This window comes from Rhinolophus hipposideros (assembly GCF_964194185.1).
Source record: "Rhinolophus hipposideros genome assembly, chromosome: 19".
NCBI classification, from domain to species: domain Eukaryota; kingdom Metazoa; phylum Chordata; class Mammalia; order Chiroptera; family Rhinolophidae; genus Rhinolophus; species Rhinolophus hipposideros.
The window spans coordinates 12132139-12153708 of NC_138065.1; the positions used below are offsets into that span (position 1 = coordinate 12132139).

The following is a 21570-nucleotide window of genomic DNA, read 5'->3' on the forward strand; positions in this document are numbered from 1 at the left end:
GGCTGGGTATTGAAGGTTTCAGGCTGAGTGGAAGTTTGCTAGGAAGATAGGAGGAAATAGGAAGTTGTAGAGGGCATTTCTGGAAGACAGTATAGTATACCGGGGTTACCAAAAAAATGTATGAAAGTGGACACTTTGGTCAGTGTTGCTAAAGCAGTAGTTTTCCGTAATCAGAAGTGTCTGGACGCTGATGGTAACCATTTTGAGCACCTCTTGTAATTGCAGAAGTCAAATGTGACTTGTATTCATCTTTTGTTATCGATATATATTATTACAATTTTAATAGTTTTCTCCTTTCTTAAAATGTGTATACATTTTTTTGGCACCCTCTGTATATAACGGCATAAAGGAGTGAAACGATGTGCTTTGGTTGGGTAATAGAGAAAAAAAACGTATGTGCTGGAAAGAAAGGTGTATGTGAGTGGAAGAAGGTAAGGCCAAAAAGGAAGTAAAGGAGATGACATGATCAGAACAGGTTTTTTTGTTTGTTTGAGAGGAAATGATCTACCGTGTTTCCTGGAAAATAAGACCTAGCCGGACAATCAGCTCTAATGTGTCTTTTGGAGCAAAAATTAATATAAGACCCGGTCTTATTTTACTATAATATAAGACCGAGTCTTACATAATATAATATAATGTAATATAAATGTAATATAATACCGGGTCTTATATTAATTTTTGCTCCAAAAGACACATTAGAGCTGATTGTCCAGCTAGGTCTTATTTTCGGGGAAACAGGGTATTGCAGAAAGCTGAAGGAGGTGGTGAGATGAGACTGAGAGGTGCCTGTGTACAAGCTGGAGATGTACATAGATAGTTAGGGGCGAAATACTTAGGGGTGAGTTCAGGAAGGAATTGTCAACATCAGAATGAACTTGAAATCAGCGTCTCCCATCCACTCTCCAGGGAAAAGGGCTGATGGAGAAACAGAGAAGGCCACGGATAGAGCCCTGGGAAACATCAGTGCACAAAGAAAAGGAGCCAACCAGAGGAGAACAAAGCAGTCACTGCACCTGCTAGGGGTACCTGCAGGCTCTAGCCACCCTTCTGCAAATTGTCTCCAGCAAGAAACTGAGCAAATGAGTAGGGTGTTTTTCTTCTTCCAATGTTTATGTCCCCATTCTCAGTCTTGCTCTCCTTCTTCCCGTCCCTCCTCTTCCTTCACCTAGCCTCTCCATCTGAGGTCTTCATGAGCAGAAAGCACCCTACTAGGGCTCTGCCTCCCCAGGATCTGCCTGGGTTGGAGCAGGTGTCAGGTTGACAAAGATCCCCTGGGAGGAATTCTTTCAGAAGCTCCACTGGAACCCACCAATGGTACGACTTCTCATTTGCCATAACAGGTCTAAATATTGTGACTAACAAGATGACCACCCAGGCAACTATTGGCCTCCCAAATGGGGTTAGGACAGCAAGAAGTGAGGGCTCCTCGACTTGGACCAGAAGCATCGGATGATTGCGAGAGTTCAGCTATCATGGACACCAGTATTGGACAGTACATCCTGGCCTAGCCAAGCTGGAAAATCTGGCCGATTCCCAGCAGACAACCCTCGACCTTCTGAGACTAGAGCAAAGGTCTTTAGCATTTACAACACGACCACCTATCTCCCCTTAGAAAATGAGAAAGCCAAGGCACCACTCAGCTTTGGAATTCTGCAGGAAGACTTCGCCCTGAAGAAAAATCAGAGGGTACAACCCCAGCCTGGACATACTGAGCCCTCACCCTATCCAACCTGTGGAGGCCAAACACAGGACAGCCCAACAAAGCCAGGTCAAGAGCATCCTCTTAGGGCGGGCCCTCTGACTATCCACCCCTCTATTTAACTATCTGACCCTCTGTCTGACCGAGGGTCCACTCTACCCTCAAAAGAGCAAAAAACCAATAACCCTGGGGAGAGGCAAGAGGGAGGGTTCAGAGCTTTACTCCAGGTGTGTGGCCTGGAGTAATCCCAATGTATCAACCACCTTCCGTTTTTCCACCTATAAAATGGTGCAGGATTATTAGAGACCTAGCAAGGAGTCAAGAATATGGTGGCTCCTCAACTTAAGGTTGATATGCTAAGCCCACTAAAATCCAAGGACTTGCAATGTTGCTTTGGATCTCTTGGTCAGCCTTCCTATGCTGTCCTTTAGAGCTCCCCCTCTTGTTAATGGCCTCCTGAATCCCTAGTTGTGTGACCTTGGGGAAGCCACTTAACTTCTCCGTACCTTGATTAGATGCTCAGGGACTGAGGCAAAATGAACTCAGATGGCCGCTAAAGAAATGTTCATATGTCCGGCTGTAGGAATAGGGACAGGAGGCAATAGTGGGATCAAAGTGAGAGGATGGCAAGCCCAAGGAGACTCAGGGAGAACGAGGGGCCACCCCTTCTGAGTACCCCATTGCAGCTACACTTTCATAAAGCCTTACTTTACATGGTTAAGTAAATAAGGGGGGGTGGACCCATCTGGGTATTGAGGGTCCTGGGACTTACTCTTCCAGCATAAAATTAGCCCCACAAATGCTGACATGGTCCAGCTCCTTCTTTAGCTCCATCCCTGTGGCTCCTCCTCTAGTCCTTCATCAGAAGTCTTCCTCTTCTGGGGCTTAGGGAATCATCTGTCTCAACAAGGTGAACTTGATCTACTGTGGGCTGTGGCCTGGGAATTTTTATAGTTACAAGCATGGCGCCATGTGTCTGTGTGTACAATCCAACAGTTCTACCATCTTCCTCAGGCAGATTTCCTCACAATTCCTGCTCATACCACTCCGGCCTTAAACAACAACAACCAACATTAAATCTCCTATGTTCTAGGTACTGTTGTTCTCAGTGCTTATTCTGTGACAGTATGACCCTATAAGTTAAATACCACTATATATTGCCAACTTATGGCTGAGGAGGAAATCAAGGCACAGAGAAGTTAAGTAGCTTCCCCAAGATCACACAGCTAGTAAATAGTGGGGCAGGTTCAAACCCAGACAGTCTGAGCTTAAAGCCTGTGCTTTTTACTTCCAAGGTATATAGCACCCTGGATGTAGAAAGCCTGCAACCTTCAGAGGTATGGTCCACCTTCTAAATTCCTGCTCCACCATGGGGCAAGTTGCTGAAGTAGGACAGCCACAGGCAGTGAGGATGGGAGTAGCCCTGTGGGCATTCAGGCACAGCTTCAAAGGGCGAGCCTGAGCAGAACAGCCCCAGGAAAGAACCACGCAGACACACCAGGCCAGCATGTCAGCAAAGGGGCTGCAGACTTGGAACTGGGTTGCTTCACAGTCCACACGGTGACAAGCTCTGCAAATAGCGGCCAGAGCCACGGGACTAAAGAATCCTCATGTGTGTACAGCTTGGAAAGGACACACAGAGAAAACAGTTGTCCATAGGAGCACCAGCTTTAAACAGAAAAGAGAGCCTGAAACATACCGAGTGCCCTGTCTCTCTTTCTCTCTCTCTCTCTCTCATACACACACACACACACACACACACACAAAGGCCAGGGCCAGCAGAATGACAGAACAAATGCCTTAGCTGTGCGGGTAGCAAGCGGAGAAAAACTAGTGCCCTGGCAGCTCCTTTCAGTTCCTATTTAAAATGTCTGAATTGGGAGCATCGACAAGCTCCCAAATTAGCTTTTTAAATAGAAGCTGAGAGTTAAAGGAAAAGCGGCCGTGTCATGGGGGAAAAGCAAGTGAAAATCCCGGCCAGGTCAGGCCAGAGGCAGAGAGGGGGAAGGCGAGGCCAGGCAGTGCTGGAAACATGCAATGAGGGCGGGAGCTGGCTTGCGGGACGGCGTCTCCTGGGCAGGACCTCCTCTAGGTGTGGGACTCAAGGGACCCCCTTTCTGCCCATCACTTGCTCTCTCTTATTTTCCAAGTCACCTGGTTGTGACAAGGGCTGGTAAATAAAACCACACTGGCCTAGACTAGAAATTCAAGTCTCATATTTTACTCTAGGTCTTCTCAGCAGGAAGGAGAATATCGTCCAGAGCTACTTCACTTAAGATGTGAGCCCGGGAGGAATGGGGGCCAGGTGTGTGTGTGTATAGGGTCCGGGGTTTCTGAATCAGTGTCCTGTCTTCAAACAGGGCTACAAAGAGCAGAACAGCACAGTATTCCACGAGTTGGCCTCTCTGGAGGACTAACGGATATCGTCGGCTAACTGTTCCGGGAAGCCTCCAAGCTTTGGGGCAAACCCAGCTCCTCAGTGCCCCCAAGATGCAAATCAGACAGAAATGTACAGGAGTTCAAACCCGGGCAGAAATAAAATATTGGGTGTTTATTCTGCCAAGTTGGACATAGGGGTGGAGGACTGAAGGAAAATGCCCCTCTCTGGACCTCCCCACCCAGTGTCTGAGGCATTCCCAGGGCTCAGAGCCGTTGAGATGGGCAGTTGTGAGAAAATTAGCTCTTCCCCAGAGAGAAGGGAGGAGGGAGGTGGGAGCAGTGCCAGGGCCTTCCCTGAATTCTTCCCGTCTGCCAGGGAGTGGCAGTGTTGTTAATCATTATTACTGTATGCAAATCAGTATGCAAATCCCACAGGGCTCTGGGACTCCTAGCAAATAAATGCTAATACAATCCACACCCACCTCTTGAAGGGCCAATTGTACACCTTCCAGCTGACACACTGAAGGGGGCTTTGGGGAGAGTGGGAGGAGTGAGCGAAAGAGGGGCTCCAGGGGCCTAGACCGCAATGACCGGCCCCCTCCGTGAACCTAGAACAAGGCAGGGGTTCTCACAAACCAGCAGCCCCGTTCTGAATCAACCCCTGCCGGGGCCAGCACTGTTCTTTCAATCACACCGTCCCCTTCACCTCACACTTTGCTTTTCCCTCGGTCTCTGTCTCAGTTATACACCTCTCCGCATCCAGAACTGGGATCGCTCAAGCCCTGCGTTCCGGTCGCTGCTGCCAAGCGCCAATCCAAGATCCCTGATTCCGGACCCCGGGGCTGGAGACACGGGGAAAGCTAGAGCCGCCTGTCCGTACAGTCAGCGGGCACTGGACCCTCCGCGCGCAGCGGCCGCGAATGTGGGCGTCTGGGGCGGACACTAGTCTCCGGGAACGCTGGGCGCTCCGGCCGCTGGGCCCTAGGGCACGTGCCGGCTGCCGGCTGCCCACCCATGGGCTTCGGGGAGGGACCGAGGGCGGACCAGGGCTGAGAGTACACGCTCCCAAGTCCAGACTGTCGCATCTGGGTACTGGGTACACGTGGTGGGACCAGAGGGCGAATCCTTACCTTCGGCTCGTGCCACTCGCACTCTGGGAGGAAAGCGGCTTTGATCTGGGATAAGGGCAGTGTACACGACTGCAGCCCCATCCCCTCCCACCCCCGGGACCGACTGTCCAACCCTGGCACACGCAGCGGAGAGCTCCGAGAGCCGGAAAGCTTGCGCGGTGGCAGGTTCCACGTCGCCAGGTGGCCAGGCTCGGCCGCAAGCAAGGGCTGGTGTCGCGTGGACAGTCGGTGAGAAAAAAACACCCAGTTGGGTCTCCACACACCCCACGCGCGCACACACTGGCGCTCACGGCCACCTCTCCCCCGGTCTCCAGCATACAAGCCCCTGAGCTCACACTCACGCTTCCTCCGAGCTCCGCCCCCACCCCCAAGCCGAGCTCACCTTGCCACGCGCACCCCCGTGCCCACCCTGGTCGCCACACGGGCTCACACCCGCGTGGGCACACTCCGCCACCTCCGGGCACACCCTAGGATTCCTCCACTCGCCCGGGGAGACGCACCAGGCTCTGCCTCGTCTCCCCGCCCGCCCAGCCCCCGCTCACGCGCGCACCCCTCCACACACACACACACACACACACACACACTCACACCCACACACACACCCTCGCGCGGGAGTCACTCCCCGTCGCACGCCCTCGCCCCGGGCACCCTTCCGCGCCGAGCCTCCGGGTCCTTCTCCTGTCCCTCGGCTGCCGGGCTGGAGCCGCTCGCCCGCGGAGCGCGGTCGGAAGCCCAGGGCGCAGCCTCGCGGCCTCCCCCGGACTCTCGTCTCCGCCCCGCCCGCGCCGCGCCCCCGTTGCCTCCCCCTCCGGGAGAGGGACCTCGCCAGGCAGTCGGCGGCCGCCGGGCTCTGCTCGGCGCGGCGCTGCTGGTGACGGGGGCAGGGAGCGAGCGAGCAAGCCGCGAGCCCGCGAGCCCGCGAGCGGAGCGGCGAGGCGGGGAGGGGACACGCCGCCGAACCGGGGCTGGAGCGGCGGCGGCGGCGGCGGCGGCGGGGGAGGGAGGGGCCCACGGACAGACGGACGCGCGAGCCCGCCGAGCGAGGGAGGGAGCGAGCTAGACTTCGCCCGCGAGGAGGTGGCTGCCGGGCTGTCCCCCGCGCTGCTGGGCGCTCGGCGCCTTGGCGGCCCCGGCTCGCGGCCCCGGGTGGCAGCTTGCTCGCGCGCGCGGGGCGCGGGGCCCGGGCTGGCTTCGCCGAAGGTAAGAGGGACGCGACCGAGCCTTCTGGAGCCAGGAAGTGCGAGGAGCGCTGCTCCCACGCCTGTTGCTCCAGCTGCCCACGCGGCACCCTCCCACTCCCGCGCCTGGGTGGGTGGGCGCTGGGGAGCCGGAAGGGTTGGGGGTGGGGCCGGCGCCGCGGGGGAGCCGACAGCCTTCCCGGGGGCGTCGGCCGGCTGCGGGGCAGCGGGCGCTGCGAGGCCGGGGGTCGGGGCGTGTGACCCTCCGCCCCCTTTCCAGTGGCCTGCCTTCCCTCGGGGGTGCCGGAGGCAGCGCCCCGGAACCCGGCGGCAGGTGGCGACGGCTGGCTGGGTCCCCCGCTCTTTGTGACAAGAGAGGGCGAGAGATGGCTGGGGTCGGAAGCAGGGAGCAGTTTGGGGCGCTTCGCAAAGTTCTCCAGCCCGGCGAGGCTGCGGGGTGCCTCGCGGGGGCTGGGGGGCCACACACCCATCAGGTCTTGCCCGACGCCGCTTCCACCCTCCGAGCCCTGGGAAAGGTCTCCAAGGGGCAGCGCCGAGGCCGCGGCGGCGCGCGGAGGGGGTGCAAAAGACGCACTTGGCCAGCTGTTTATACTGGGGGTGCGGCGCGAAGGGACTGGGCAGAGAAGTTACCTGGATCCCACTAAATTCCTGCACTTGCTTAGCGTTGACATTTGAATCAAGTCCAAGATGTCCTGCTTTTATCCCGGCCAGCGGGGACGTGTCAGCAACAGGCTGAGGTTCCGGACCTGGAATCTTACCGCAAAGACAGGACTCGCGTATTTCTTAAGAGTGGGTATCTGAACTTTCTCGTGATCCTAGGCACGAAAGCGATCTGTTTATAAGACCCGGCAAGGGTTGCCGTATAGTACATGTTCGTATTTTGCGCCAACGTATGTGATGTTAAATTTATGCCTTCTTTACCGGTAGTTTAAAAGATCCTGGATGTCCATCGTCCGTAACAGGGGGCCCTGGGAACACACGAATTCCATGCGCAGCATGTGTACATTTCCCCATGTGGACATGTTGGCGCAGGGTCAGGAATCGATGTGTTTATTTTTCCTTGTCACTACTTGAATGCAACAGAATGCAAGGACACAAGGGACCCCCAGAGGAAGAAAGATTGCTAGCTTGTTCCCTTTTGCTATTGAGGAGGCTGGAGAAAAAGAGTTCAGGAAAGTGCGGTGGCCAGCCTAGGAGTGGCACTGTGGAAGAGGATCTGTGTCTGTGTCCCAGGCCTGTACCCAAAGAGCCCCAGCGTGGCACCCTGTCAGTTTTTTCCGTGCTGACCCAAACCCTCTGAGCACAGGAGAAAGGCCACTGGATTGTCAGGACCCTCCCCTCCCCCAGACTGGCCCCATTCTGAGTTAAGCAATGTGATGTAAAATTGTGGAAAGTAAAAGTTTCCAGAGACGCTCCACCCCAATGCTCTGCCGAGGTCACTAAAGGGTAGACCTTGGTGATGTGACATTTTGCTGCCTTGAGCCTGTCCTCTGGTTAGGTGTCAATCCCCAGATAGGCTGTCTAGTCCCTTTGCCCACTTTTGGCCCTCTCCCTCCTAAACAGAAGCTGTTTAACAGGGTTTTTTTACAGCAGGGGAAAATCTGTTTCCCTTTTCCAGGATGTTTTGCCTTTGTCATTTCAGCGCTCACCTGTTTTAAATATCTCTTCCCCAGCCTCCCCCCACCCCCATCTTTCCCACTGTCAAACTCTTCTGCCAAAAACAAAAATAGCTTCAGATTTTTCATTTGTAAGGCGTCCACGTCCTAGTAAAACCTTGGCATTTGAGGCATGTGCAGTGCCATTGGCTGGAAATGGGGCCGCACTGTTTGCCTGTTGCAGAAATTCATACCTAGGTCGGCTCCAGGAGGTGTCGGAGCCTGTTGAGAGCCACCGAGAAGCCCTACTTGAGCTGGGTCATGCCTGCAGGCTTATGTGGAAGGTATGGCTGGAGTGGCCTTGGGCATGGTATCTGGTGGGACACTTTTCCTCCCCTTCCAAACCCAGACAACTCCCCCCCTCCCCCCGCAATATACACACACAGGGAGAAAGTAGCAGTGGGGTAATTGCTCCTGTAAGGGTATATTTTACTAGGTGGACAGGCCTTAAGCCTCTGGAGATGGCCTGGCTCTTGCCTGCCTTTCTTTGGGAAGATTGTCCTGGATTAATGTATGGGGTAAAGGCTTGGCCTTGGGACCAGACGCTTTTATGACAGAAAGGGGTTGTTTTTCCTTCCCCAGTTCTCAATTATTCATCTGAAAGCAGTTTGTAAAATACTCATGGCCGGCGGAGAAGAGGAGATTGGCGTGGGGCAGAGAGGGTAGGGTGATGGGGTTCAGCCTGGTGATGGAGAGGTACCAGGCACTGAGGCTTGGGAGTCAGGGGGGAGCAGCACTGGAAGAATGGGAGGGGAAGGGCATCGTCCTCTGAGGGAGCACAGCTGCATGTCCGGTCCCTGCATGGTGTCACAGGGTATCTCCTGGCTCAGCAGTCTCTTAATCTTTGCCACTCAAACCCCCTAAACGTCCTGCTTCTCTGAGCTCCATTCCGGAAGAAAACAGGGATGTGTCAGAGGTCCAGGGCCCAGGGTCTGGGGTCCTGGCCCCCATTACCCTCCAGGACGGTGGCCAGGCGTTCAGTGAATGAACCCAGCCTCCGATTGCCTAGAGTTCTCAGTGATGCCGGTTGTATGCCCTGTTCTGGGCACCAGCCTCATCAGGCATTCCTAGAACTGCTTTTGCTAGGAAGAGACTCTGGCTAACTGCGTCCCCACAGCAACAAACCCAGATGCTCTACTTCCTGCTTTGCATGGGAGACGGTTATGACGAGGTCTCAGGGAACTACAGCCTGAATGTCCTGGATCCATAGAATCAAGGATTATTGAAGCCAAAGGGCTCCTTGTTGCTTCCTTGTCCAATTCTCTGATTTTACAGATGGGGTTTCTGAGGCCCCGAGCGTGACAGTGCCTTGCTTTCCCAAGTTCAGGAGGGATCTGACAGTGGAATGCAGGGCCTCCTGACCCTGTGCTCTTGGCTGCCCAGGACGGGGGGAAGGGAGTCTGTGTGCCCTCCGGGACCTGGAAAATCATCTGGCAGTGAGCTGACCAATGGTCTGTCGGAAAATCAACAACTCCTGGGTCTTGGTCTCCTTGCCTGAAACTTGGAGGCAGAAATGTCCATGTCATAGGTTTTTATGGGAAAAACCAAATGTTTGCTGGGATAAATCAAATGTTTGTAGGATAAATCAATGTTAGTTAACATTGTCAGTGCCCAGTGTTAACTAAATCCAAATTGGAATTATCTGTGGCCAATGTATAAATCGAGGACCTGCTTCCCCAACTTCCCTTGCTCCTTAGAAAACCTAGCTCAGTGTGTGCTGAGAGATTACAAATTTTCCTAGTGACCCAGGGAAGTACAGGGAATCAAAAGGGTAAATGTCTTGAAGAAAGACAAAATGCACAGGACATGTTCCCAAATCCTCTATCAGTGGCACATGGATTACCCACTGCTGTGGATGAATGAACCCCCATTCTCTCTTCAGTTCCCGTAATCAAGAGCTCATCAGGCCTGTGCTGTTTTTCTGTTCTCTCAGTGATGACATTTAGAGGGAATGTCATTGTCATTCTTGTCTTCTGTGGCACCTGAATCAATATCCCTGTACGAGGGAGTAGAGGAATGTGGCTATTCTCCTTCGCATGCAGATGGGGAAACTGAGGCAGAGATCTTCTCCTTGAGAAAACTCGACTGAAGGCATAGTGAGTCAGAGGCCCTTAAACTGGATTCTTTTGACCCAGATCTGTCTTCGGAGTTTACTCTTTGAAGAGAGAATGCCCACCCTTGGAAACCTCTGAAATATAGTAGCAAGGCATGGAGTAAAACTGATGGAATGCAGATGGCAACTGTAAAATCAGGGTCTGCAGTCTGAGCACTTACGGCTGCAGTGCACTGTGCCACCTCTTCAGTTGTCATGCACAAATTGAGGTGTCATGGCCTTTTACCCTTGAGGAGCTTAGTATGGGATGGGGATAGCAGGGCAGTGGCCTGGCTGTACCGTTGAACTCCACATTGAAACTGCCAGGGTTTAAATCTCTCTGCCTACTTATCACATCCTTTAGCAAAACTCCTGCTTTGTCTTTCTCATCTGCAGAGTGGGGACGACACTGGTGTCTGCCCCCTTGGATTGTTGGTGGGTCAGTTGAGAGGGTCCATGCAAGTATGTGACACTGTGCCTGGCACGCAGTCAGCCCTCAGTAAACATCAGCTGTTATTCTTCTCCTACAGGGAGACCTTGAGAAGTGGTGTGGGCTTCATGGCCTGTGGTGTGGGCTCAGTTGGCCCCTTGTGGGATCCCTGTTCTGCCCCTTTCTGGCTGGCAGGCTACTGAACTTCAGACTCTTCCTCCGAGGGTTGCTGTAAGGGTGGGTGACCCACAGGAGCGCCCGCCATAGAGGAACTGCTCAGTTATTGTTAGCCATGATTATTAATAAGACATAGGAAGTGTCTGGAACCCAAGCCAGAGGGTGGTGCTTGCTAGAGAGGAGGGGCAAACACAGTGCTGAGAGCCCAAAGGAAGCGAGAATTTCATCGTGGGGAGAAGAAGGGACATCATAGCGAGGGTGAGGAATAGGTAGGGTTCTAAAAGGAGGAGTGAAGGGGAGGGATAGTGCCAACAGAAGGAAGAGTGCCCCGACACAGAACCCCACAAGGTGTGTGTGTGAACCGGGCTATGGTCTTGTTGCTGAAGGCTAGGATGGGTGCGTGGAGGCTGGAACGGTAAGCCAGGATCCCGTTGTAGAAATGCTGGAATACCGGGTCGAAGAGTTTGGACTTGATTTTGTATGCCGTGGTTTTGTAAAGCACCATCAGAAGCTTGCTTAGGGCGTTGACTGAGCAGAATGGATTTCTGGGGAACAGGAGAAACGGAACAGTTTGGGGGTGCTGGGATGAGAGATAAGCAGGCCAGTGGGAAGGGGGCCTGAGGCAACTGGAGCCTTAATGAGAACAGTAAAAGCCGTTGTCTCGTTATTTGGCAACTCTGGGTGCAGCAACGAGGAAAGTGACCAAGGCGACAGGCCTTGGGTCAGGGATGCTGACAGCAAAAGGTAAAGAGCAGCTTTTTGCAAGGAGGGAGATCTAGGTTACACCTGTCCTGTTTCAGAGGCGTCCAGTGGGAAAGTCTAGTGGCAGTTCAGCTCTCAAAATCCTAGAAGAGCTGGGAGTCAGGAGAAGGAAGCAGGTTGACAGGGAGGGAGAAAGCTCAAATCCCATTACGAGACTCACCCCTGCTTCATTTCTTTAAACACAGAGTTGAACCAACTGCATTCCAGAGGGTCCAAATAATTCTGAGTCAGGATTGGGGCTGTGTGATTCGTTTAGGATTAGTGAATGCGAGTGTCAACCCCTACCAATTTCCCATGGCTGTGACGTGTGTTTCTGTGTCACCACATGTCTTCCCACAGATGGTGTACATTTGGGGATTGCAGAGTCATCTCACTATCATCTTTCAAAAGTCAGATCTGGGAAGGTAAATCTGTTTCCCAAAGCCAAATATAATTCTCTGTGCCTCTGTTCCCTCCATCCACACAGGTGATGGGAGGTGTGTACACAGTGGGCTTCGGAGAGCAGTGGGTGAAGGGACGAGGTAGCCCCTCACGAAGGAACCTCTGAGGGTGGCATGAGGCCAGGTGAAAAAGGCTGGCATAAGAGAGAGTATTATTACATAAGCTGAGGGAGCTAAGGATGGTGGGCAGATGGCGACGGGAGGCGAGGAATCTGGAGATGGCAGAAAGCGTGGGTCAGCTTCCTCTGGGAGGGAGAGGGGCGATGCATGGAAGACAGGTGTACCAAGAATCCAAGCGTCCCTTGACAGGCTGGGGAGGGGACGCTGCCCAGCCTCGTAGCCTCTCCCACGTCTTTCTATCATGGCTCTGAGGGTCCCTGAGCACTAGGTTGCTAGACGTCCCAGAGAGTAGCACTCCACCAGGGACAGCCTTCTCCATAGGACTTGGGGACAGAGCTCCACCACTGCGCTGGCCTACTGTAGTCACCTGCCATCTCAGAGAATTTTCCAGCTCTGGGCCTGCCCCAGCCCCCTCTTCCCCTCGTGAGGAGTAGAAAGCATATGTTTACCTGATCTCCTTCATCCACACCCCTTTCCTGATTACCCTGGTGGGTGAAGAGCGAAATAAAAATTAGCATGTTTATCCCACTTTGAAATTCGTTTAATGAGAACTCATTTACCCTCTCCCAATTTAAATTCGTAATAACGCCATAACCTTCAGAGCTGATTATTTCCCGTGTCTTCCCAGATCTTCTTGCTAAGGAGGCTTTCCCTCCACATGCTCCTGAACTCTTGGAACTGACAATTTGTCAGGCAGTCGACAACATCTGGTGATCCCACACAGCTGCACTGCCCCATGCCACGCGCCCTCCCTGCCAGGGGAGGACGGAAAAGAACCAAAGGCGTCTTTCCTTTGCCTGTTCAGGACTTTGGCTGTTTCCCTCTCCCAGGACCCTTGCCCTGTGTCCCATTTCCCACCTGGGAGTCAATCAGGACTCACCCGGGTCTCTGTTCTCTCCTCCTGTCTCCAGGGGTCGCTGAACTAACTCCAAGCTGGTGTGCACAGGGTCTGCGCAGTGGCCGGCCCGAGAGCTGGAGTCACCATGGCGGCGGGAGTGGCAGCCTGGCTGCCTTTCGCGCGGGCGGCGGCCATCGGATGGATGCCCGTGGCCAACTGCCCCATGCCGCTGGCCCCGGCGGACAAGAGCAAGCGGCAGGATGAGCTGATCGTGCTCAACGTGAGCGGGCGCAGGTTCCAGACCTGGCGGACCACGCTGGAGCGCTACCCGGACACGCTGCTGGGCAGCACGGAGAAGGAGTTCTTCTTCAACGAGGACACCAAGGAGTACTTCTTCGACCGGGACCCGGACGTGTTCCGCTGCGTGCTCAACTTCTACCGCACGGGCAAGCTGCACTACCCGCGCTACGAGTGCATCTCGGCCTACGACGACGAGCTGGCCTTCTACGGTATCCTGCCCGAGATCATCGGGGACTGCTGCTACGAGGAGTACAAGGACCGCAAGCGCGAGAACGCCGAGCGCCTCATGGACGACAACGACTCGGAGAACAACCAGGAGTCCCTGCCCGCGCTCAGCTGCCGCCAGACCATGTGGCGCGCCTTCGAGAACCCGCACACCAGCACGCTGGCCCTGGTCTTCTACTACGTGACGGGCTTCTTCATCGCCGTGTCCGTCATCACCAACGTGGTGGAGACGGTGCCGTGCGGCACGGTGCCCGGGAGCAAGGAGCTGCCGTGCGGCGAGCGCTACTCCGTGGCCTTCTTCTGCCTGGACACGGCCTGCGTGATGATCTTCACCGTGGAGTACCTCCTGCGCCTCTTCGCCGCGCCCAGCCGCTACCGCTTCGTGCGCAGCGTGATGAGCATCATCGACGTGGTGGCCATCATGCCCTACTACATCGGCCTGGTCATGACGGACAACGAGGACGTGTCGGGCGCCTTCGTCACGCTGCGCGTCTTCCGCGTCTTCCGCATCTTCAAGTTCTCCCGGCACTCGCAGGGCCTGCGCATCCTGGGCTACACGCTGAAGAGCTGCGCCTCGGAACTCGGCTTCCTCCTCTTCTCCCTCACCATGGCCATCATCATCTTCGCCACTGTGATGTTTTACGCCGAGAAGGGCTCCTCGGCCAGCAAGTTCACGAGCATCCCGGCCTCCTTTTGGTACACCATCGTCACCATGACCACCCTGGGGTAAGCGGGCGCTGGTGGCCTGGGGGGGGAGGGGGAGGGGAAGGGGGAGGGGGCGGGGGAGGGGGAGGGGGGAGGGGGGAGGGGGAGGGGGGTGAGGATGGGACCGTGAGGCTCTGGGTGGGAAGGGGGCTGGGCACCGGAGGCCAGAGTGGCCTGTCCAAGTTGTGGGCGCATCAGAAGACGGAGGCACGTGAGTGATTTGGTCCGGGGCCAGTGGCCGTGCTCTCACTGAGCTTTCTTTTGGGAGTGGGGCATGTGTTTTATGAAACATGGAAAAAGTCACCGTTTCTTTATTCCGCCACACATTGTGTGCACGTGTGTATGTGGGGTGCGGATGGGAGCGGTCATTGCTGCCTTTTTACCTGCATCTGTGCGTATAAGGGCTGCCATGGGGAGAAGAACGGGGCAGCGGTGGGGAGTGTCGTAAGGAGGGTACAGGTTTCCATTAAGAGAAGACGACGAGAACCCTCTTTCTGGATCCTTCCTGTATTTCTTCTTTGTAGTGTATTTGTGAGCTGTTGTCTGTTTTGCCTTACTTTGCCTTTCTGCTGTCACAGACGCTCAAGGGTTCAGTAGTCCCGAGCAGACTTTCTGTATGTGACTTTGAACTTGGGTTTTCTGAAAAGCAGGGCACCCCTGTTGCTTTTCTCACTGAAGGAGGAGTAGTCTTACTTGCTCAGCCCCACTGTGATTGAATGACCCAGCCTACCTGGGCAATTGCAACATGGTCTGAATGAGTCATGTGGCCAGATACAGACGTAACAATATTGTCAACGGGAGGTCACGCTGTCCCTTCCATCTCTCAGAAGTTGCATCTCCAGCTGACGTCACAGAAGTGTGTTTATGGTGCTGGGGTGTGAACTTTCCATCAGAGGAAGGGGGCTCAGGAAGGAGATTATACTCTTCCCCCCAATGGATTCAAGCCAATGAGGGCAGCTTTATGGAGACATGTATTTCTTAGGGTTTCTGCTTCGTGTTGCAAGTCACTGAAGGTAATGCAAACCCCCTTCACAATTCATATGCTGGGTCTGTATTTGCTTAGCCCAGGAAGCAATATATTGCTGATGGAGAATTCATGAAGCTTTTTATTTGGTCTTTGACAATTCAGTTGATAGCGTCCAGGTGATTCGATTTTTTCCTGGCTGAAACCCTGTGGCGCTCATGTTGCTTTTGCCATAGTGTTTCGTGTGCTTATTGGGAATGACTGAGCAGGTGACGGGATCTTATAAAATGATTACATGTGTCATTCTGATACAGAGGAGGGAGTAGCAAGGGGGAGAGCAAGCGGTGTCATTGTCCATTTGTGAAGGCCACATTTGATGAGGGCATTCCCTTTACTTCTTGTCTGTGTGACAGAGGCCATCCTGCCCCTTTCTCCAACACACACCTTACACACACACACACACCCACACACAATTTCTTCAAATAAGTCCCACCCAGAGTGGCTAAGAATGGCTGGTCATTTGACCTTGTCTCTCTTGGCTCAGGTGGACATGTGGGCTTTGCAGCACAGTGGGATATTAGCGAGCTGGCCACCACGTCAGGAAAAGGAGGCCCACTTGCCCTTTCTAGGCTGACCCTGGCCTTTCCTGAAGGGGGCCTACTCCTGGCCAGGACCTCCATGGCCACGATTCTGATGTGACCCTGACTGCCGGAGTCCTCAGGTACCCCCTGATGGGACGCATGCCACAGAGTGATGCCTCAGAGTGCCATGGGGAGCTGCATGGGGGTCAGAGTTAAAATGGCATTGTTTCAGAGGACATCAGTGGCCACCGGCCCAACCTTTCATTAGTAGTAGAGCAGCATATGTGTGTCTGTTATACGTCGGCAGTGTGCTGAGGGCTTTGTATCTATTATCCGTGTAAGTCGTCACAACAGGCCTGCCAGGTGGGACAGACTCTATACAACTCTGAAGATGCAGAGGCTCAGAAAGGTTAAGTAAATTCCCGTAGTCACATAGCAGGTAAGGGGCAGAGCTGATTCTCAAATACCAGTCTGGCGGTCTCCGTCCAGTGTCCTTTCCCTTCTCACTCACCACTCCACTTGTTCTCATGCCATCACTGCCTTTTATTACGGCCTCACTGGGTATCAGTCTATTCGAGTCACATGGCTATTCAAGAAAGCATCGGTGCCGTGAGTAGCACATGGCAGGCACTGTTCTAGGCACACGGGGGATTTATAAATAAAACATTTCCTTCTGGCAAGTTGACATACCGCCTTCAAATGAATGGCTGCTTTCCTAGCAAATGCAGTGTTTTGCTGTTACTGGGGAGACCAGGGATTTCCTTTGGCGTTCACCTTGTAAATCCAGGGTCAAGGCCAGCAGCAGGATATGGACGATCTTGGCTTCATATTTACTTTCTTAGGTGAGAGCAAGGGGACTCTGCCGGAAAGTGAAGGCAAGGAGGAAGGGAAGGGTGCCTACACGGGAGGAGCGTGGTTCCCCAGACAGTGGGCCTCTCACTGTTCCTTCCCCCACGCATCAAAATGTCTGGCCTCAGGGAGGGGAAACTAATGTGCACAAAAGGCTTCAGCCTTTAGCTGTGTCTCCCGTAACTTCCTAAGTCAGGGAAAGCAGGCTTTTTCTTCCCCTCCGCCCTGGCTGGTGTCTCCCAATGCCCGATCGAGCTGCTTTGACTTTGACCTGAGTTGCCAGTTGGAACCATCAGCAAGCTCATTGCTTGGCTATACATAGCTTGTGATTGGCAAAATGCTTTTCCATGGATAGGTCAAGGTGAGCGGGGCGCCTTTTCCCCTTGCTTGGTCTGATAGTGTTCTCAGTCCCTTCCAGACCTTCCCATTCTCTCTCTAGGGTGGACCCAAGATTTGTGCTCTGCCCCAGCCCTGGCCCCCTGGGAGAAGAGGGCAGCCCTCACCGCGTCTTCTTGTCCTTTTCCGAGGTCATACTAAGTCAGCCCTGGAAACCTTTTCCTCTCCCTTGGCTGGTTTCTGTCCTGAACACGTTCACTGGCTAGTGTGTAGGCTTGTTAACCATTCCAGAAAGGCTCTTTTTCTTACTTTTCACTGGCATTTGAGCCCCGTGCGGCCGTGGAATACCGAGGGCCAATATTCTGCCATGTTCCCAGTTCTGTCTGGTTGCTTCCAACAGCTCCCAGCAGACACTTAGTTCTTCCTGTCTCCAGTCCCGCCCCACCCTAATCCTTCCCCGAGCTCCGTTTTCAGCTCCTCTGCAGAGCAGGGCTGACCGACAAGCCAAGGGCCATGTGCCCAGTGAAGAAGGTAGCTCTTCTGACCCAATTGCCATTCTGCCTACTTTCCCAGGACTCAGGTGTCCTTGGGGAGGGGGAGCCAGTTATTCCCGTGTATTTAATATCTCAAAATACCTTCAGCACACAGAACAATAACAGCCCAGCCGCCAACAGGGCTGGAGGGGGGCTCTCCTGTGCTGGGGGGGAGATGCCTGTGCTCAACCCACGTTTCCCTCATGCCCCCTTGACAGTTGGGCTCCCAAATGCCCCATTAAAGGATTAATTTCTCTGCTCATAATTGATGCTATAAATAAAATAAATCCTCAATTATCTCAGTTAACAGAGAGAAGGGATAACACAGGACTCCCAATATTAAATAAGACTAACATCTTATTTGGGGAATTTAGTTCAGGAATGTATTATATGTCAGAGGCTTTTGCAAAGCAGATTTTCCTTCTGCACTTTGACTGTGCTTGGTATCATAATTGACCTGGTGCCTGAGCCAATCAGTGGGTGAAACTTTTGGGGGGGACTAGGGCGGTACCTGGAGAGCCACTGAGGGCCAGCTCCAGCCCTGGATGGAATGAGGCCCTCTTGGATATTTTCGGGAGGGGACATTGGGCGTGGGAAGGACACAGGGCCGCGTCGCTCCTGCTGTGTCCAGTTGGCCCGCTACTGCCCGGTTGGCTTGGTTATGTAATTGACACCGGCAGCCTATTTGTCACCCCACGCCCTGAGATGAGAGTGCTTTGACAGTGTCCAAAAATCACTTTAATGAAAACAGAATTGATTTTTTACTTCTGAGCGCGAAGCAGCCCTCCGGGCCGTTTGCATTTCCCTTTAAAACATAATCCTGGAAGGGGCCTGCCTGCCTGAGGTGTGGGGAGACAGGGAGCAGAATCAGGGAGATCGATTCGGGCTCAGCACAGAGTGGGGTGCTTAACCAGTCTCCCCCAGTCTGAAGCCAGTCCCAGACCTGGTTTTGTTTACCCTTCAGTTCCTGAAATGCTGGCTCCATCTTTATCCACTGCCTTTGAGACCCATCAACCCCCCTTCCAACTCTCAGGGGCCTTGGCCCAGGACACTGGCCAGCAGTGCCCACCCAGATGGTGGTGGGTTCCCCGCCAGCGGGATCTGGCCATAGTGTGCTTACCAGGAATGGATGACCTCAAGGTCTTTTCTTGCTTTGACATTTCTTAAGTTCTCTGGTGCTAAAATTCCCGAGGGAGGGTACAGACCTGCATCCCAACAAAGAATCACTCATTCTCGCAACATTTGAGTGCCTACTGTGCAGGGCAGCACAGTAGGTCTGAGAATATACAGGCCCTACGATTGCACGTCAGCCCAGTGTAAGGTACAGACACAATGAATTGAACGAGACTCATTTCTTTTCCTTTGGACCCCAACAAGAAAGGGCGGAACGAGCAGTAAATAGACCACGGGTGAGAAGAAAGTCCTTTGCTCACTCTTCCTGCCACTCCAGAGACTACCTCACACTCTGCTCCGTGTCTTGTTAACTCCTGTCATCCTTCAGAACTCAGCCCTGCCCCATCTCCTCCAGGAGGCCTTCCCCGCCCTCCAGGAGCTCAGGGCCCCTCCCCTTGCCTCCCACCGCTGCCCTTGCGGACCTGTGTCTTGTTCATGGCTTGTCTCTGTCTTGTCCATAACGTGATGTGTCTTTCCCCCAGGATGTGAGCTCCTCACGGGGAGAACTTTATGCCGAAGGGCACTGTGTGATCCGCTAGGGCCGGGTGTGCAGTAGGCCTCAGTAAATATCTGTGCAACCAAACTTACCCCAGCTTACCCATCTTCAATTTTATCATTTGCTAACCACTTCCTGGCCAGTGTAGGAGCCGATGAAAGTGCTATTCAGATGTGAGCCAAGCAGGATCTCTGTGTTAGCAGGGCAGAGATGAGAAGGCCAGGCAGGGCATTCTCTCGTTCTGATGGCAGCCGTAGCAGGATTGGGGCATTCTTGCAAGGGAAGTTGAAACCCTTGTCCCTCACTATTTTGGGCTACTTGGCCATGTTCCCCGCTGTAGACTTGGGGGGCCAGGGAGGAACAGAAAGGAAACCGTACGTAAGACCCTAACCCATGAAGTTTCTCTCCATTCAATTATTTATTCAACAGATGTTTATTGAATAGCTGCTAGGCACTGGGAAAAGAGCAGCAGCAAAAAAAAAACATAGTCTCTGATCTAGTGCAGGACACCAGACAGTAAATTGATAAATAAATACATTCCACGAGACAGCAGCTCATGCCATAGAGAAAACTAAAGCCTCATGTGCTAAAGGGGAGTTGTGAGTGTGGAAGGTGGTGGAGCAAAGGGGAGCTGCTCTTTTATTCGAGGTCAAGATGGCCTCTCGGATAAGGCGACGTTTGAGCAGAGACCTGAAGGAGCGTGGGTGGCTTGGGGAACACTGAATGCAAAGGCCATCGAGCCGGATCCTTGCTGTGCTGTTCTTGGAATAGGAAGAAGGTTCTACTGGTGGAGCAGGGGCAGGAACCGGGAAAGCAGCTGTGCTGGGCCCTGGCGATCACCGCCAGCACTTCGCCTTGGCCGTTTCCTAACCTGCTGGGAACGGGAAGCCACCAGGGGGTTCTGAGTAGACCTGACCTATGCTCTAAAATGATCACTCGGGTGCTGGGCGGTGAATACATTGTAGGGAGAAGTTACCATAATCACCTAGGCAAGAGATGCTGGTGGCTGGGACCGAGGATGGTGGCAGTGGCAATGGGGGAGGTGACAGAGTCTGCATATATGTGAAGGTAGAGGTGACAAGAAGCCCATGCTGGTCCTGTCCCCCCCATGCCAGCGGAAAGTGTCCCCAGCTCCCGCAGCAAGGGATGGGCCCAGAAGACACAGCCCTAAAGAGCTTCTCCACTCCTGGGAGAAGCATTTATGAGAGGCGTCAAGGCACTGCCAGAGGGCTCCAGGGCCCAGGGCAGCTGAGAGCCCGCCTGGACGCCGGCCCAAGAGCAGGGTTGGAGCGTGGATGGACGTCTGCGAGCAGGGCTGGGCTGCACCTATGCGTGGATCGAGGTTTCCTTTCAAGCCAGGCAGCATTAACCGAGCACCAGCCGAGGGCTGGGCACCTCCCTGGGGGCAGTCTTGGCTCAGAAACTGAAACAGAGAGGCCACTGGCTGAGTCCGTGGCTGTGGTAGCTGCTTAAGCAGAGGGGCTGGCGGAGGGCTTCAGGGCGGCAGAGGAGGGAGAGAAGCATGCATACGGTTGGGACACGCACTTTCCAGGTACTTCACACCAGGGGCATCACGTTAGAATGGTCTTCCGATCCAGCAATTCACATTGCTGCAATTGCTGGAAAGGGGTTTCCAGGCTGGCGCCCGTTTCACCGGAATCTTCAAAATCTATCTCAGTCTCTCTCTCTCTCTCTCTCAGTCTGTTTGGTTTTGTTTGGGTTTCCCTCTTTAAGCACATCCATAAGCACAAACATGGTTCTTCTGAAGAAGCAGCAATTATTCTGCCTGAAAATAGTATAAATACAAGGCTGCCTGGTCCTCCCTCTCTCCTCTGTGTTTTTGCTTCACCCAAGAGGGAGCTCTTGCCCCAGGTCATGCAAGGCTCTTGGGCCCTGTGTCGTCATGGCTGGGAGCCCGTCCCAGGCAGGGAGAGGAGCAGAGACTTAACCTGTGAGTCCACACCCCCTGAATTCAGGCAGGTGACTGAACACAACCAGCCACTTCCAGGAGCCTGGCTCCTCTCCTAAGTGTCCATCTTCTGGTGTTCTTCACATCAGCTTTTCATTTCTGGGAAACAGAAACCAGGCCCCCAACGTCTCTTTTGGAAGGATTGTGAGCTAGTGACCTCAGACCGACTTCTAACGGGGATTCGTTCGTGACAAGGAGGATGAGGTCACCACCAGGCCTTTGAGCCCCAAAGTTTCCACCAAAAGGCTCCCTTACCCTGGCCTCCACGTGGGGTCCGTTGCTCCTGCCTCTGTCCGGCCTGCTTGTCTGAGGCCAGGACGTGGATAGGCCTCTTTTCCCCAGCCCCCACCTGCCTCCACCCAGCTCAGTGCAAATGATGGTGGGCGGGAAGGTGGGGTGCAGGAGGGAAGGTTACTCAGCCTTGGCTGCCCGTGACTGGATGGAGGGAGACTGCATCTAGCTCGTGTAATCATATTCCTGGTGTCAGGACTCGAATGAGTGTCATTAAACTGAATCAG

General features: G+C 53.9%; 1 protein-coding gene across 4 annotated transcripts in view; it reads left to right on the plus strand.

Annotated features, from left to right (window-relative positions):
- Positions 1-6220: 6220 nt before the first annotated feature.
- The window catches only part of KCND3 (potassium voltage-gated channel subfamily D member 3), a 208238-nt gene continuing 192888 nt past the window's right edge, over positions 6221-21570 (plus strand). For all 4 annotated transcript variants that reach the window (XR_013991755.1, XR_013991756.1, XM_081026481.1 and 1 more), the window contains exons 1-2: positions 6221-6408; positions 12995-14172. Coding sequence is in view for 2 of the 4 variants with exons in the window: in XM_081026481.1 (XP_080882607.1) it covers positions 13067-14172 (1106 nt within the window). In the remaining 2 variants the exon portion in view is untranslated. The remainder of the gene's footprint in view (positions 6409-12994; positions 14173-21570) is intronic.